Source organism: Excalfactoria chinensis, chromosome 6 (assembly GCF_039878825.1).
Source record: "Excalfactoria chinensis isolate bCotChi1 chromosome 6, bCotChi1.hap2, whole genome shotgun sequence".
NCBI classification, from domain to species: domain Eukaryota; kingdom Metazoa; phylum Chordata; class Aves; order Galliformes; family Phasianidae; genus Excalfactoria; species Excalfactoria chinensis.
The window spans coordinates 23,168,664-23,186,690 of NC_092830.1; the positions used below are offsets into that span (position 1 = coordinate 23,168,664).

Genomic DNA, 18,027 nt, shown 5'->3' on the forward strand with positions numbered 1-18,027 from the left:
GCCACGCCCGTTCCTTCGGCATCGCTGCTCTCAAGCGAGTAGCGGCCACGGTGCCCTCGCCGCCCCCTTAGAGCTCCCGTAAGCGCCCCGCACTGCCGGTGTCCCCGCTGTAGCTGTCGGTGTCTTTATTACCCTTGTTCTTATCACAAAAAAAGGGTTATTCGCCGAAAACTCCGGCGAGCCCCCGTTCCGACCACAGGTATCCCCGCGCCGTTACGCTTTGCTGCGCAGGGAGCTGCTGGGCTCCGTGCACGGCGCCCGGGGCAGATCGGGAAGGGCCGGCAGCGGGCGAGGCCGGGCCGGGTGGGGAGGGGCCGCCGGCTGCCTCCGTGGCAGAGCTGCGCGGCACGGCGGGGGAATACGGTAGTCGCCGCTCGTGAGGAGGCGCCTTTCGCGGCAATACGGTAACGTGAGGGCGGGGCGGGTCCCGTCTCGCCGGCTGCTCTGCGGTCCCGGATGTGGCCGCGCCGGTGGAGGGCGCTCTCGGTGCGCTCCCTCTCTATGGCGTCTCCCTGAGGGGCGGGCTCCGCGCCTGCGCGAGGCGGGCTCGCTGCCCCCCCCCGCCGAGGCCGCGGTCCCGGTCGCAGAGCGGCGGCTGTCAGCGGTCGCGGCGCCGCCGGTGCTGAGGAGCGCGCCCCGCCCCGCCCCCCTCGGCCTCCGCCGCGCCGCTGGGGGGGCTGCGCCGCCGGCACCTGCGGGGCTCCGCGGCGGCAAATGGTGGGGCCGGACGATGGCGGAGCTCCGGGCGGCGCGGCCGTGCTTCCCGCGGGCCGGCAGGAGGCGGCGGCGGAGGAGGAGGCGGAGGAGGAGGACGGGGAGCGGGATGGTAGCCGGGGCCTGAGCCGCGGGAGCGGCGGGCCGGCGGCGGGGCAGGAGCGGCTGCTGCAGCGGTACCTGGCGGCGCTGGGCCCGGCGGCGGGCGGGCGGCGCTGCCCCGAGAAGGCCGCCAACGGGGCCGCCTGCGCCGTGGGGCCCCGCGGGAGGATGACCAACGGGGACGCCGGCTTCCTGCTGCCGGGCGGGCCGCCGCCTCGGGAGGAGGACGAGGAGGAGGAAGCGAAGCTGCACAACGGGGGCTTCCTCCTCTGCCCGCCCGGCCCGGGGGGCGGCACCGCCGCGGGCACGGCGTTGGAGGAGCCGCTGCGGAGCTGCTGCCTGCGGGGCGAGGCGGGAGGCAGCCCCCCGAGCGGCTCCGCCGGTCCCCCCGCCTTCACGGACGTGAGCCTGAACTCTCGCAACACGTACGAAGTCAGCCGCCGCCGCAGCGCCCCGGAGCACCTGCCTCCCGCCTCCGAGCCGCCGCAGGAGCCGGCCGAGAGGGCCCGGCGGGCGGGCATCGCCGGTGCCGGGAGCAGCTTGGCCGAGTTCTTCAGCAGGTACGGCCGGGAGGGTCCGCGTGCGGGGCGCGGCGGTAAAGGGGCTGTCACCGCTGTGGAGCCGGTGCGCTTACACTGGAGCCTGCTGCCTGCACCGGAGCGCTGTGCTGTCTGGATGAACTTAGTGGTGCCGGTGGTTAAACGGATGGGAAATAAGGCGAAACTTTCTGTCGTAGCTCTTGGCCGTGCCGTGCAGGAGGTGTGTCCTGGCTGTGATAATTTACAGCACGCTCTGTTTGTTTTGTCCTTAAAGATGGGAATTAACGTTTGCTGGTTTTTTGTTAGTTCCTTTGCTCTCCAAACTATGGGACTCCACTGTTGTCAGAAGGGAGAATAAGATTAAATATGCTAACTAAAAAGAGTTGATGTGGAAGGGCAGTGATTATCAAGACACGATCTCAAACAGAAATAGGCCTCTTTTGCCTGCCATCACAAAAGGGAGGAGGTGGGCTCAGGGCTGAACACGGTGGTGTGAGCACAGCTGTGATGCCTCTGCTTTGTGTCAAACACGGACTGTGAGTTGGTCCCCTGTTCCCACTGTTTCCTGTGGACGTTTTTCCCCCCATCCCCTTTTTCCCCACTTTCTTTGCCCTGCAGTATATTGCCTTCCCTTTGCCTCCTTGTTGGAGAAGGCAGGACTTGGCGTGCCATAGAAGTTGTTAGCAGACAGGGACGCTTTCAGTTTTCAGTGTAATATCTGGAAAAACATAATTGTCTCTGTTGTGGCAGAAGCCAGAGTAGTGATATTGTGGTGAGGGATGGGTTTGCAGGGAGCTGTTTGGTATCCTCTTGCTGGCCCTGCTGGCTGTGCTGGGTGAGCAGCGCTGGCCTCAAGGATTGCCTCCAGCTCTGTGTATGTGTTGGTGAAGGTGCTGTACTTTGAGCTGATCTCATCTGGGCAGCCACAATGAGATTCATTAATGAAGTCTGGTTCCAGTTTTGTTTTTTCTTGCTATATATATTTTTTTAAAGCCCAAGCTTCTTGTACTTGATGCTCTTGTGTGCAGAATAATGAGTTTGTGTTCCCGATTGCTTAGAAATCTGGTAATAAAACTTTATTTTTGCAATTTATGGAGGAAATTGGTTCTTCTGATCTACTTCTGATGTTTTAAAAGCCTAGACTTCTTTCTTAAAGTGTTTAGTTGCATTATGAGTGGGTTTTTCTCCAGTTCTTCACAAAGAGAACTTTGCCTTGACTCAGCAATAGGGACTGCAATTATTGGAAATCACCTGTCATTGAATGCTCACCTCTTGTCACCCTTCCCTGCAGGTGATTGCTAAAGGTTTGAATCAGCAGGAAGTCATAAATGGTTCAGTTCTCCTGAACTTTAGATTATGCTGTGTGTCAGTGTCCTGTGAAGCCTCTTTGTTAAGAGGGCAGCTGGCTTCTGTTTTCTCACTGGAGAAAAAGGATGGGCTGTGCTAAGCACAGGTGTGTCTTTTATAGGATGCTTCACACTTGTAATGCTCTTTGTGTAGTTTACAAGCTGTCTGAAATCCAGTAGCTCCTATTTTTTCCTAGTAACTGTAATTGTACGGCCCTTTCTTTTGAAAGGTTGGCCTTTCTTGCTGCTATTTGGTTGTGAACTGTGGGAAGGCGAGGAGGAAGTCTGTGTGAAAGCTCTGTGCTGTAACTGCCTGACCAAGTGAACTCCCTCGCCATGGCAGATCTGGGTTAGGAGGCCGCACTTTCCAGCTGCTTATTTCCATCTCCTTAGCTATCAGCCTGGCCTGCCCTGCAGCTCACTGAAATGATCTGTGTTTGGTCTTTGTGTTGCTGAACTGGAGGAGAAGCTGCTGAGGAGCGGCAGGGGGAAGAGAGCAGCTGTGCAAAATGCTCCTTGTGTGGTTCTGTGGCAGGGAGAAGTGCCTGTGCCCTCCAGGTGGGGGGAAACTTTCCCTTTATCTCAGAAAAATTGTTTCTGACAGGGCTTGTGGATATTTTTCAGTAAGCGTGGAGTGTAGTATTTCACCCTGGGTGAAATAATTTGGCATGCATGCCAAATTGCTAATCCTATCAAGTCAATGCTAACAGCTTTTAAATGGAAAATAACAGGTTTTGCTGCCTTCTAATTCTACTTCTTTGTTTCTTTCGGTGTATGGAGTGGGGTGCCTCTCATGTGGGGTGTGTGGAGCAGGGTGCAGTGGTAAGGCCCCTCATCTCCACTGTGCTGCTGCCATGGTTGGGTGTCTTCTGGAGAGTCTCCTCTTGTTGCTTTGCACTCCTGCATAGGGTTTCTAGCACAGCTGTGTGTAGGTGCTGTTCTGAGCTCTGTGGTCTTGCATAGCAGCTTACAAGTGCGGTGTTCTTAGGTTATTCAGCTGATTTTAGGTTGTCCCAGTGGCTTACTGTTGAGCACAGAATAATTAAGTGAGCAAGGGTGTTAAATGGACAGCAGAATTGAGGCAGGGTTGATTACCAGATCCTGCACCTCTTTTGAAGGTGATTTTTAGATCATTTTTCACAGGTATGTGTCAGGCATTTTCTACACTTGTGCAGCTATTGTTCCTTCCTGAACTGCACGTTTACTTGATCAGTGTTAGGTACCTCGTAGCTGACAAAGTTCCTGATTGCTTTCTGATCCCTGGGTTCAAAGATTAGTGTTGACAACAGCAATGGTACATCCTTTGTTGTTGTAAAGCACCATTTTCCCAAATGCTAGTTTTCCAGAATTAATGTAACAAGCTTTTCTTTTCCTGATAAGATCACAAAGAACTCAAATCGTAATTACCGCTGCTGGTAGGTCTTTAGAATTTGCTGTGAGCAGCAGTGCTGTGGGGTTGCAAAAGCATGCATCGTGTTGGCGTACGTATGCGTATAGAAACTGCCATTAGTCTCATCCTTCCTTCCTCACTCAGAACTGCTGCACTTACTGCCCAGCTGTCTTGAGAAATCTTTACTCTTGGAGATGGTAAGAAGCTGAATGGAGTTGATGTTTGTCAGAACAAAGAACTGAGAAATTACTCAAGCACATTTTTCCCCTTTCTGCAAATACGGTTCTGTGATTCATTCAGTAGGTAGTTCTTCACAAGCTGCTAATCTTGCTTTGGGAAAATGTCCTTGACAGAGACTGTAGAGGCTGCAAAACAGTTGTCTGAGCAGTGCTGCTTGTGTACTGCAGAGCTGGAGCTTACTTTCCATTTGTTATGAAGTAGCACTTGCACTCTTCGACCTCTCTGACACACCTCGTGTACAGTTGCATCTTGTGAATGCTAAATACAGAATTGATAGTTCTATTTGTATGCAGAGCTTTTCTGGTTTATATGAATTTCCAGGGGAAGAACTGCATATCTGTTCTGCAGGGCTTGGGTCCAAAAAGAATTGAATATGAACTGTTTTTGCTGCCACAGATCTTTTGACCCTTCTGTCTGTGCAAAGATCAAAGAACTGTTTGCTGGAGTTTTGCAGGGATTAATCTGTGTTCATGTATTTCCTTTACCTTAGTTCTTGTTGACATCCTGAAAGACTTGTGTTTTCTTTTTCTGTCCAGACCTGGGGCTTAGGGGTGAGAGAGAAAGGGGGTTACAGAGTTTTTAATAGGTCAAGAAAATATAATGACATTCCTTTCAGAAAGGGAAATGACGAAGAAGGGTTCAGGGACTGAAACAAAGCTTGGCCCCAGAAATTGTGCAGGCACAGTTCACCTTTCTGTTTCTGTCACACCAAGATCTTCATTTGTTGTAGTTGTTACTGTTCTGTAACTGAAGTGACCAGGCAGATGCTTACAACTGTTGAGAGTTACAGCTGCCTGGATTAAGTGGGAAGGAGCACCTGGACCCAAATCTTAAAAGCATCACTGTCACTTCAACCACAGTTCTTTTTCCCTGAGTTAAGAGACACATTCAATTTCTTTGAAATAAGGAAAAGCATTTGTATGGTCAAAATGTAAACTTTTCCATAGGTTCTTCCCACACAGTTCACTAAGAACAATTTATTTTGTGAAGTTGTGTTGACAAGGCGGCCAGTTTCTGGCTTTCAGTCATATGAATGACAGATACTGGCAACTTAGGGAAATGCAGTCTTCAAAGTAAGACAAACAGTACTAAATGTTTCAGCTCCAAACTCTGCTAGTAACTACATACATAGAAAACTTCACTAGAACTGTATGACTTTCTTAGTGCACATGTAAAAGCTTTCCACAAGTGTTCTGCTATAGTGAAGTTACCAAAATGGTAGCAGCCTTGTTCTTATGAGTGAACTCATTCTGAGCAGCTTAAGAAAACCGGCAAGCTCTCAAGGTCTGAGAGTTGAAAATAGCTGTTAGATAGTTTTGAATGGGAAGTGGAGCAGATTGCAGAGCACGGGGTTGTATCCCTGGCTTGCTATGGGCTTTAGGTGTTGCACAGGTGGCTTCCTGCTCCTCCTGTTCTGTAGGCAGCTGAGGGGTGACCAGGGGAGTATCTTGCTCACTTTGTAAAGCAGTCATCAGATGACACTGAAAGGAATCACTCATGCACATTAATTTAAACAGTATAACAGATCAATAGTGTATTCTTGCATTCCATAATGTTTATATAATTATTCCTACAACAGCGATGTTAAATGTATCATGAATTGCTAACTATGCTAGAATACCTGGTATGCTTATTGGCAACAAATCACAATAGTACATTGCAGCGTTAATTGCACAGTCGAGTAAGTGACAGGCACTCTCTGGGACCTGAGAGGAGGGCTGCTGGGGACTTCTTGTTGAATGGATATAAGAATTTCTGTTGTCAGATAACAAAGGGAATACCTTATCCTCACTGCTGGTACCTATCTTCTCATCCTGTGTGAGCTGCTGGAGCTCCTCAAGCTATGGACTGACAAATATGGTTGGCTTTGTGGGATGAGTGGTATGGCATGTATTGGCTTGTAAGGTATGGAGTGTGGGGATGGACACAGCAAACGCATATAGGACGTTATTGATGCAAGGAAGAAAAGAGGCTTCCCCTTAGTGGAGATGAAACAGCTCTGCTGTTGGGTGGGTAGGGAAAGGGCTCTTCTAATACTGTTTTGTTCAGGGCATGCTGCTGGTTAACCAGCTGTGGCTTGGCAGGAGTATGTTTTCTTGGTTGTTCAAGAAATAATGATAGGTGCTTGACTGGGTGGTAAAAGCTCTCTGTGTGCTGTGCCTCTGCGATGTAGGATTTTGAGTTTGGCTGCTTGGGCAAGTGGTGATTATTGTTACAAAAGATTAACTATGGAATTTGTTAGGTGTGATGCCTGAAGAGCTGCTGAGCTGCCCAATTAAATATGAAGGTGATAGAGGAGCTTGGCACACAACTGTATCACTAGCTCACTCAGAAGTTATTGTGAGGCTGCACTCATTGTCTTCCTTTACTCTTTCTGTACTTGGGCATCCTGAAATTAACTTTCTGCTACCTGTGTTTCTGACTATTTAAGCCTGATGATAAAACTAACCTGTGCAGCACCTCTTTTGTTAGAAGCATTATTCAGACTTCCAAAGCACCGTTTGCCAGTGAGATTTCTGAACAGAGTGTTCTGCAGTACTGCTTAACACTGCCTACTCATAAAACTTATGAGATGTTCTTGTGTCTGTAGTAAAACCTTTTGCTACCAGAGTTTGTAAATCCACTCTTGGACTGGTATCAGCCAGGAGGAACCTGAGTGGTACAGCTCATCAAATTTCGGCTCTTCAGTGCAGCTCCATGGTGATTGGTCTGGGTGTCCTTAGCAAGTGGTCAAAAACCTCCTCCTCCCCTACTCCTCAATCGTTCACGGGCACTCCATGGCAGTTTATGAGATTTCAGGTATTTCTAATTGTAGCTTAGGCTTTAGATGCTGTTTCTGTTGGTGTCACTGATTTATGTTGCATTAAGAAAGTGAAAACCAGAACGATCAGTGGGCTTGGTCCTGCAAGGGATGCACGTTCTCCTGGTTAGCTTTTTGTAAAATATGTAATACAGATAAGACTGTCAGTTTTTACAGATGCAAATGCAGAAGTTCCTTTGCAGAAGGTGGTTTGGGAAACTTTGAGTTGTCTTAGAGTGTACTGTCCCAGTACAGTGGAGAGCAAGGAGAGCTTAGTACTGCTAAAAGCTGCTAAAACTAGCCATGTCCTGCAGTAGGTCTGTGTTTGGAGGTGCTAACATCTACCTCCTTGTAGAGAAGTGGTGGAGGATGTGAGCTGTAAAATCAGTTGAGTTCCTTCTCCTCTATTATAGGGCAGAGCTTGTATACTTGTGTTTGAAACAATTGTACGCATATATTGAACCAAAAGAGACTGCTGTTATTAGAACTAAAAGTGTAGAGCACATAATAACTGCTAAATTTATTAGTGTATTGTTTTGTTCTAAAGCTCCATGGCAGGAATTGTAACGAAGTCATAAAACCCTTGTGTGTTAACTGATTGCTGAATCTAACACAAAGTTGGGTGGAAATACAAGAGTAAAGGATGAGGTGAAAAGCAGATGTGTAGAATAGGGAAATTTTCTTCTTATTCTTCTTTTGCCCATCGCACTTTTGAGCCATAATAAATAATGTGAGAAAACACTTCTGGCCATGGGAAAGTGAGCAAATAGCTGCAACCGAAGTCTAAAATAGGGGGTGGGCAGTGATGCGTGCTCTGTTGAGCACATGGCAAGCTTTCATTTGGACGCTTTATGAATTCCTACAAGTTGTGTACTATGAGTAAGTAGTTCATACTAGCAATAGAGTTCTGCCTTGGTGTGCAGGCTTTGTAAGCGACTTGCCAAAAGGTTTCATTTCTTTTAATGATTCATTATTTATGCTGAGAGTTGAGTTACGTTTGTTTCTGTATATAAATTATTGAAAAGTCTTCTTCAAAGCATAGCAAAGGTAATTGCTTATAGTCAAGCAATACTTTTATGCTACTGTTTCCAAACTGTTGCACGCAAAATCTTAAAGGAGCAACCAAGGGTTGCGTGTGATGAAAAGTTGTGGACATAACCAGCTTTTGTGTTGTACACATGATAAAAACCTGCCAATGTGAATGTAGTAATTCATGTTATTCTCTGTTAGAGCCATGAAGGAATTTGGGTCTTCAGAGCTTGTGCTCTGTTCTGAAAGCCTGCTTTTAAAAGTGAATGGTTTTGACTTAATGCCTTGATGTCTATAGCAATCCTGGGATATACATCTTCTAACTCTTCAGGCATGCAGCTGTCTGGGTGAGCACTACCAAGTACACCTAAGTCACTTCCTAAACAACTTCTTTCTGCCAATTCAGGTGTCATAGGCCTGTTTTGTACACCAACAAAGCTTATTTAAAAATGAACTGCGAACGAAGTAAGAATAGGCTGTGTGCACAAGCAGAACTCTGTTCTTTGTGGAGATGCAAAATCAGTTTCTTCATAATACGTATTCAGTATTCCAGTGAGTCTGACTTGTTACTTCACATTCCTTTTATTCATCTGGGGATTTTATTGGAGTTGCTAGATTTTAACATGCTCATGTTATTGCAGGCTAATGTGGCTTTCCAGTGTTTTTTAACTTTTTTGTCATTTTATTTAAAATAGGAAAACAAAACAAAACAAAAAAAACCCAACCCAAAAGAAGAAGCAAAGCCAAGCAAACAAAAAATGAAACCAAAGCAAATGGTCAAAATCCAAAACACAAACCACACACCACCACCCTCTGAGCTGTTTGTACTCCTCCAGGGTGCTCGTTTGCATCATTATTTCCGTGCTGGATTTCCCTCCTGAGCTTTCATGATTCTGTGACAAAATGTTATGTGGGAGGGAGAGAGGAAGCTCACCGTGATGGATGTGGTGCCGTTTCTTTCCTGTTGGCGTCTTGTTTTATTGGATTTAATGTGAAAAGTTGTCTTATGTGGTGTCTAATATCAGGTATTAGGATGTTCATTAAAAAGGAAAATAGAATCAGCTCTCACTTCCTATGTTGGTTCTGGTTGCTTTCAAATCTTGTTTTCTCAGTGTTTCCCTGGGTGGAGTTGTGATGATCTGATTCTCTGATATGCAAGAAGAAGTAGAATGGTGCCTAGAATGGTGCCTCAGCTCTACTGTGATGGAGGAGGCAAAGCCCTGCTGGGACCTCCGTGTGCCTTGACTGACTGATTGCTGTCAGGTTGCTCTGCCTTGAGAACATCTGGTTGTAGCTGCATTGCTAGATTTGCTGTCTAAACAGCTGGGCTGGTTTTCTGGATAGTTACATTAGAAGTACTTGAACAATGTGCATTAAGTCCCACTTAACTAGGACTGCATTTTAACTTCCTACTTCACAACTGCGCTGCACTTCACTGTTTTCTTTTTTGTTGCGGCTCCAGCACAATTGTCACCTCCTGCTTCTCTGTACCCAGACTGCCCAGCAGCCTCTCTATTCTTGTTGCCCTCAGACTAACCACAATGTAGTGCATGGGCTGCGGGTTGTGGTTTTATGGTGGGAGTGGAAAGCTGAATCAGAATCCTCACTTTGATTTAAAGCTAGAGGGCTGAAGGCAGAAAAGGCTGTGAGCACTGTGTCTTAGTGTTACTGTTAAAATTGCTGGACTCAAACGGGAGGTGAAAAATAAAGTTGATTGCTGTCAATAATACAGCACTGTATCTCCACACCAGCAGAGCTATTTTCATGATGAGTCTTTTGGCAGGCTCTGAGTCTCAAAGCGGAGACTGAAAACCCAAGGATGTGTGTTGAGAGTGGACTGAAAAGCAGCTGCAGTTTTTGTTGGGCGTCCAAAGCTGTGAAACACTCATAACCTAGTATTACCTGCACGCCACAGAGCTGCGGGAAGGGAAGATAAACAATGTCTGATTCCACTCTAACAGTAGCAAAGTGCCACTCAAGCAGCATTTGGAGTTCACCAATTTATCTTAGCAACAAAAGTGATTTGGTAGGGAAAAGCAGGGTGGAAACAAGCAGTTTGTGTGCTGCTGGTCCCAGGAGGGCACAGGCCTCATTAGGTAAGGAGAGAACAATGCCCCTAGGTGTGTCACTGCAGCTGCTGTAACTGTGATTGTGGCAACCCATAGTGTAACCCAAACCCTGTTAAGTATACATTTCTTGCTATGTTGTAGTGATGATATTCTATTCAGTGGCTTTAGGTGGTGGTGTTCTTCTGGTGCTTCAGCAGGTGTATGGTTTGAGAGCACTTCTGTGCATTACAGCGTATACAGCTAGAAGGGAGAAACACTGGGACTGTCCCTGGGCTTCTTTGAAGTGGAACTTCATTCAGTGAGTCAATGTGGTGCCTCTTTCCTTCTCCAGCAAGCATCATTGCTCAATTTTGCAGTGTAGGTTTGTCAACAAGTTTTGAAATTCTCAAGTGGATTTTAAGATTCCTGATCAAAATGTGATTTTCTGGGACTTTTCCTGGGATCTGCAGAGCTCATGAATATTCTAAGCAGCAAATGCAGTGCGCTTCCTGCAGCTCAGTGAATGCAGTCTGTAAGCGTTTGCAGATGCTGTTCATTAAACAACACTTTTGTAAGGCTTCACTGTTGTCACCAGCACATGAAAAGATGAGATGCTGTTAGCTGCCAAAATAATGTATTGAGTGTGCTTCCATCCTGAGTTAAGCGAAGCTTATTTGTAGACCTCCCATTCATTACTCTTGCATTAGAATTCCCATGTGAGGTTGATTCTGACAAATGATGCAAAGCTTGATCGGGTTTTTTGCCTTCAGAAAGAACAGACTTTTATGGAACTCCAAATCAAATGATATATTTTTTCACTTGTACATTCATGGAAAAGCAAAAACAGGCCTTTCCTTAGTTCACTACACCATAGAATGTGTGGAACTATATTCTGGAAAGCTTGTTTTAGTGTTAGGGTTGTGTTGTTGGCTTTTTAAGTGAAATTTCTTAAGAGCTGCAAGCATGTTTTTTTTTTTTTTGGTTTTTTTTTTCTTTTTTTTGTTTTTGGTTTTGTTTTTTTTTTTTTTTAATGGAGATATTAATTAAAGCCTTCTGTATGTTTACACACTGTACTGTTAAATCCATCAGCTTCCTGGTTAATCATAAACCAGCTCTGATATGGTGACAGGTTGCCATCCGGGTTAAATCTTCCAGTTTCCCCAGGGTGGGCAGCAGTGAGGTAGAGCTGCCAGGTGGTGCTGGCAGCATCCCATAGCACATGCAGCACACCCGCATGGTTGCAGTGAGTACAGGGAGACAGCAAAGGGGAAAGAGGCGAGTGGTGTAACTTAGAGAAAGTATATCAAGGAAGGATCTTGGACTTAGAACAGAGGACAGGAAAAAAATGGTTGCTACTATGACCACGTGATGGGCGGCTTTCTACAGACTAATTCAGCAGCATAGTCGCCTGTCTGCTTGAGTGTAACTGCATTAGGCATCGGCAAAGGATATCTGCTAAACTGGAGCTGCGTGCGTCTTCCCTGGTTTTCTGGTCCGTGTTATGGAAGTTCAAGAAATTTAAGAGAGTTTGCGGAAAGTGTTGGTGAATGTAATAGTTCCTCATTTCTTTTTTAAATCAGCATATCGTGCAGTGACTTCCAGCTTTTTGCTCTTCAGTTTTCAGATAGCCTGTTAAGCCTCAAATGAAAATGTAGAAGCTGCTGCATGCTCTGGACTTGCATTTGGGGAAGTGTTTGTATTGCTGAAGCAGCTTTGGTATTGCACAGAGTAGCTTAGGATTCCAAGGTTAAATTGAATGTTAAGTAATTCTGTATTAGTATCCAAGTGACTGCAATGAAAGCTACTTCACTTCAAGTTAATTATTTGAAAGAGAAAGAGAAGGTAGCATGTTGCGTTTGATGAGCAGTAAATCCCTGCAGCGGTGAATTCAGTTTAAGCTCGAAGTAGATAAAAGTATTTATGTGCTCACAGTAAACAAAAATAAAACCTTTTTTTTTTTTCCATTTTTTTTCTTTTCCCCCAGAAACTTTTTCACTAAAAGGACAAAGGAACTCAAACCTGCTGTCCAAAGTGCTCCTGGCTGGAAGTTGTTTGGAAAAGTCCCCCCCAGGGAAAACCTTCCTAAGGACTCCAAAATAATTCAACAGGTAAGTGGACATCGCACGCCTCTAGGCAGGAAGCTTGCAAGAATTAATGCATAGGTATTGCAGCTTTGTTGCCATTATCTCCATATATGTGCTGTGTGGCCATAGGGTGCTCTGGGAAGAATCTTTGAGGCTACCTACTGAGAAGGAAGAGTTGGAACTTTATGACTGTTACATTTCTCAGCACATCTCAGTGCTTATAAAACATCGGTACATGTTCAGAACTGTAAACACTGTAAACATTAAAACTGTTTTATGGCTGTTTAAATCAAAACATCAACACTCTTACTAATTATCCATAAAATGTTGCCTCAAATAATATGTTACAATTTTATAATGGTAAAAAGATTGCAAAATACTGTAGTCTTGCTTTAAGGTTCAATTCTGAGTTAATTTGCCTGTTTTGTGCAATAGGAGCCTAGTTAGGCTTCTATATTGTTTTTTATGCAAGCTAGATAATAATTCAGCAAAATTTATCCTCTAAAGGCATTCCTGAGTAGCCGTGTTACAAAACTGATCTTTTTGGATCTAGCTCACCTTTCCATAGCCCTTGCTTCTTGCCTGTAGACTTGCTGTGTCAGTAACTGGTGAAAAATTGTGTAGCATTTTGAAGTGTGTCATCCTTTCACTTAAGGTGTTGTGTTTTTTTTTTAATCTCTTGAGGTTGTTTTTTGTTTGTTTGTTTAATTTAAAATAGTTGCAGCAGTGCAAGTTGAACTTGTTTGGGATTTACTGGGGTACTAATAGTTCCAATTTCTGTCCCCTAATGCCAAGTTCTGTTACTGTGTTGATTCTACATTTTCACTCCAGTGGCTGAAATAATAATAAAAACAGCTTGGTCTTTAAAGGTGAGGAATTGGTAATGTATCAGTAAAGTTAACGTACAATGCTAAGGCTGAAAGATTTGTTCAGTTAAGAAATATGAATGTCCCTTGTGTTAATGAAAACAGTAACTGAATCTCTTGAGCTGCTTTTTTCTTTGTCTCCTCTCTTAAATTCCATATGAGCTGATGTGTTTGGCAGGTGCAAATAGCTGTGAATGAAGCAGTGTTCAGCCATCTCCTGGAAAGAGCTTCATGGTGAAAGAGGGCCTTTTGGGAGCAACTAAAGTGAAAAATGAGAGGTTCTTTTTGAAGGACTTCAGTGTAATGAGTTGTCACACAATGAAATGTAGTAATATAAGGAAATGATGGTATTGCTGCAAGTGCTATTTACTCTGAATTAAACTAGATGCTTTTTCACTACTTTGAAATACACTTTTCTTATGGAAATGTTTTCATTTTTGGCAGGAGAGGGCAGGTGTATTTAGTTTGTGTGCAGATGAATGCTCTTGGCCTTGTGCAATGAAAATACTGTGCTGGAAATCCAGATGTCTCATCCATCTTGTGGAATGAGCATATGCACAATGCTTACCAATCATCTGCTTCCCATTTTCTAGCAATGAAGATGTTTGTTTGACAAATGAGTTAAATTCTGCAGAAATATTTTTCTTATCCTGTTGCCTCTTAGTGACTGTTTTCCTTTTAAATGATAAAATCTGGCTTTTTTAACTTCTCCAAAGTGTCAGAAAAGCAGAAATATTTAAACAGCGTATTGTCTTTAGACATAATTGATTTGGTCTTGGAGACTGTTTGTGTGGCTTATGTTAGAGTGGTTGCAGAATTAAGATCAGATTTGTGTAATCTAGAGAGTTGTATCAGTAATGGGTAATATTACTAGGTTCTAACTCAGATAATGTATGTATGGTCTCTAGATAAAGCATCATGGTCCTGAAAAACTGCACTTGTGAAAGGAAGGATCCTGACTGATGGCATATTTAGTACAGTGTTAGATCTGCAGTATCTGAGAACTCTCTTGTTAAACTGAGAGTCAAACCCTGATGTATCCATATTTAACATAAATCAAGTGTCTTGTGTGTAAGAGTTACAGTATAGTTCCTTGTGCATATGTCTTTGAAGAAAAGGCAATAGTTTTTCCTCAAAAGCATTCAAATTTGTTAATCTGGCCGTAGTATGGAATGAATAGAGACATTCTTTGTTACTGACAATGAGTGGGAAAACAGCATCTGTACTGTGAGTGACTGAGTGAAGTCCCCAGACTCAGCTCTTCACTATTGAGGATGGAACCAAAAGGGGTGCAGGCAAGAATGCAATTACAAGGCCTGTAAAAGCTGATACAAGCTTAATTTGTCCTATTCACCACTATTCTGCTACTTGATAAGTGATGAGCCTTGCTCTTAAATTTCCATGTTTCTGTCCTGGCTGGCAAAAGCCTCCCTTGTTACCTGTTTTGGTGAGAATGGCAGTAAATTCGTAACTGCATAATTGTGGCTCACAGTCTGTCAGGAGAGGCTGCTGTGCATAACTTTGCAGAGGAGTCTGGTAGTGATTGCAGTGTCTTGAATAACTTCCTCCAGAAGTCTGGAAACTTAATTTGGGATACTCTTTCAGGCATTTTTCAGACAACAGTGTAGCCAACTCTGCCTTCAGAGACTGTCTGATGTGCACAACTGTAAATTTCTCTGATAGCATATGTGGAAGATAATTACTCTGCCCAAAGCACACCGCTGAGCCTGCACATTTGTGGAGGTGGCAGAGCCCCTTGCAGCTGCACTGCCATCAGCATGCTCAGGGTGCAGTGCTTGAGCTCCAAGTGGGCCAGAGGCTGAAAGGTCTTGGCAGCTGCCTCTGCCGGCGCTCAGCTGTTGGCATGCACTGCTCCCCTTGGACTTGGAGCTGCCCAGGCAGGATGTGATTGAGGCCAACTCTTTTACTGGACATCTCCCTCCTCTGGGCTTCCTTCCTTCACTGTTTTTGTTGTTGTTTTTCTTTTTTTAAAAAAAGGGAAAATAGCAACTCTTTAGGGTTGCAAATGTCACATGCATTTGATGATTTTAGGAAGTGTGCCTTTTTTCATGAACTGCAGCTAATAAAACCAGCTGTTATGAGACATATGTGGTCATTAATGATCAGTTGGGTACATTCTTTTCAGTCTGTAAAGAAATCTGCTTTCAATTAGACCTCCAAAGTATTCTAACACAGAAGCATCTGAAGCCAGAACTGATTTGCAGGATGATGTGTACTGACTGAAGGGCAAGTTCTGTTTGGAAAAGCAAACTGAATTTAATTTTTTGTCCTTGTGGTTAAAGAAGTCTGTATTAGTGATCAAAGTGATTCTCAATGTTAAACCATTATTTTAGCTCTTTTATTAAAGCACTCTTGAATATTTTTTTTTGTTAACTTGCTTAAAGGTGTGAAACTTCCTTTTCCTAATATGCCCAAGTTAAGGTAAACTCAGAATGTGAGAGTATGTGCTGCAAGGCAAACAGAAGTGAAGCATATACCATATTCATTTCATCAAGAGTTTTAACGGAGTTTAACGGAGTACAGCCAGTAACAGCCTTATATGAAGGGGAGCTTCTGTTCAGATCTGACACATGAAAAGGTTGCAGTAATTTATTGATTGCTTCTTTGGAAGTAAAGTAAAATAATCTTTTCCAAAAGCTGTTGCCTTGTACACAAGATGGCTGGTTATTAACTTTAGACCTTCAATTCAGTGTTAACTGTGATTTAGATGACTGTCTAATGTAGTTTGTTTCCTACAGCTAACCTCTGAAAATACTCGGTTTGGCTTGCTGTGAAATCTTAAAAGCAAAAACTAACAAACAAAAACACCACCTGTATATGAGGGCTAATAAACTCGTGCATATTTTTCTGATGTTGCTATATCCCATCTGAAATCTAACAGTGAAATCATTCACTGAATCAGCACAACTCCCATGGTCTCACAGGGCCAAGAATTGTCTGAGGTTTCTCTTCAGAGAAACAGATGCGTTTTCAATCAGCCTTCAGACAGCTCAGGCCTTCTGACTTCCAATAGTAATACTTCAAGCCAGTCACTGTGGTTCCAATTTAAACTGTGCATGAAGCTTTAAAGCATGTGATGTGTTTGTCAATGAATCTAAGGATGGAATATCTGAAAAGTACGTAAATACAAGGCTGAAAGTTTTTCCGTGAGTGATTATCTAGATAGAGGTCACGCTGGCTCATCTTGCACATACTGCTGGAAAGATAGAAGGAGAAAGGCAAGAGTTCTGCCTGTTCCTCAGATACAGTCAGAAATACATCGGTAACAAATTTCCCTGAGATGGGGATGGACAATGAATGTGTTGTTAAGTCTTGTAGCACCTAAATAGCATTTAGTCTGCTAGTAGGAGTGAAAAGACTGTGACATTCTTATTTGCAGATGTGGTAGTGGTTAGATTCTCAAGAAATGTGTGTCATCTTTCCAGAGCATACGTGCAGTCAGAAATGCTGCACTACAGGTAAAACATTTGTGTTTTGAAATGTTTCAAAGACCTTCCCCTGTAATTTAGGCTTCAGTAATGATTATCTTGTCAACAAAGTGGTAATGAAGCTTGTGGGATCTCAGACAAATGCTCCTCTGTTTGCAGAAAGTACATAAAATACAGCCCAGCTACAAAAACTTACCCATCTGCTTTGACAAGGAAAACTTAATCAGTGAGGACTTCTGGGTCTGCTTTTTGACAGTACAACTCCTTTTCTACTGCACCTTTGAATTCCTCAGCAAAGGGTGACAAAAGAATTGTGTTTTCTTCTCTTAAGAATTAAGGTTTTGCAGAGTTAGCAGACAGCTTGCTTAGCTTGATGTGCTGTGGTAGCAAAGTCATTGTTCAGGTTGGCTAGATCAAATTCCAAGAGCGTAGGAATTAGCAAAAAGATGCTTTTGACGTGGTAAGGATGCACATGCTTTAAAATTTCTGTTTTTTAAATAAGCTTTATCTTTCTGAGGCTGGTATCGTATTTCCATACTGAAAAGGAGAAAGTAGTGTGGCAGCATAGATGGAAGCCTTCAGATTTCTCTTCTTCTGTGGTATGCATGGTGCAAGAGGAGGACAGAAATTACATTGAAATTGTGATAAAGAGCTTGATTCCTCTCACTCCTCCTGGTACTGTAATAAAATGCTTGTGAGCAATGGCTTTGCCTGTTTAGGCGCTCCTCTTAAGCTTTTCCATTAGATAGCTGGGTTCAGTCTAGAATGGAAGCCTACAGGGCTTTGGTTGTGTGGGTATAGGGTCTCCTGGACATACTATTGCCTGATCACCTTGTTCAAATACAGTATAAGGGACTACACATTGTTATTTATAATCTTAAATCTGTCCCTTGTAACCCAAGTGACTGTTCAGAGCCTTACAGCTATGTCCAGGTTCTCAGCAGCTTGTTGGTCAGGTTGAAGTGTAATGCACTTCTGAGCTTTCAATGTAAAAATACTGTCAGACTGCAGTGTTGAAAAGTGGGGCTTAAAGGTATTCAGTTGGGTGCAAAATGCAGTGTAAGATGAACGGAATGAAAAATTAATCATGGAAATGCAGCTTCAGAGCTAACAGTTTCTGGAATGTCAAATTCTAGACCATGATTTGTTCTTTCTCACAGTGTACCTGCTGAAGGTAGTGCTGAACACGCTTACAGGTGGTGTGGGCTAGGGAGGGATGTTACATCAACACCTTTTGTTTCTCACTTGAGCAAAGTGCTATGGAAAAAGATCTCCTTTTGAGAAAAGGTGCTGTTGGAATAAACTATATAACATCACTTAAAATAACCCAATGGGACCATGTACGCATCTTACTTAAGTGTGTAGTCTTTGTGTTTTTATGTATTTTGAGGGCTGGAGGAGGAGGAATGACTGCATCTAT

The 18,027-nt window shown here is 44.1% G+C and overlaps 1 protein-coding gene across 6 annotated transcripts in view; it reads left to right on the plus strand.

Moving 5' to 3' along the window:
* Positions 1 to 18,027, plus strand: part of TBC1D12 (TBC1 domain family member 12) — a 49,199-nt gene that overhangs the window by 13,480 nt on the left and 17,692 nt on the right. For 4 of the 6 annotated variants that reach the window (XM_072339824.1, XM_072339827.1, XM_072339825.1 and 1 more), the window contains exon 2: positions 12,193 to 12,316. In XM_072339824.1, coding sequence (XP_072195925.1) covers positions 12,193 to 12,316 — 124 coding nt within the window. Of the gene's footprint in view, positions 1 to 582; positions 1,377 to 12,192; positions 12,317 to 18,027 lie in introns of those variants that run through there. The other 2 variants (XM_072339822.1, XM_072339823.1) reach the window with 1 other exon arrangement.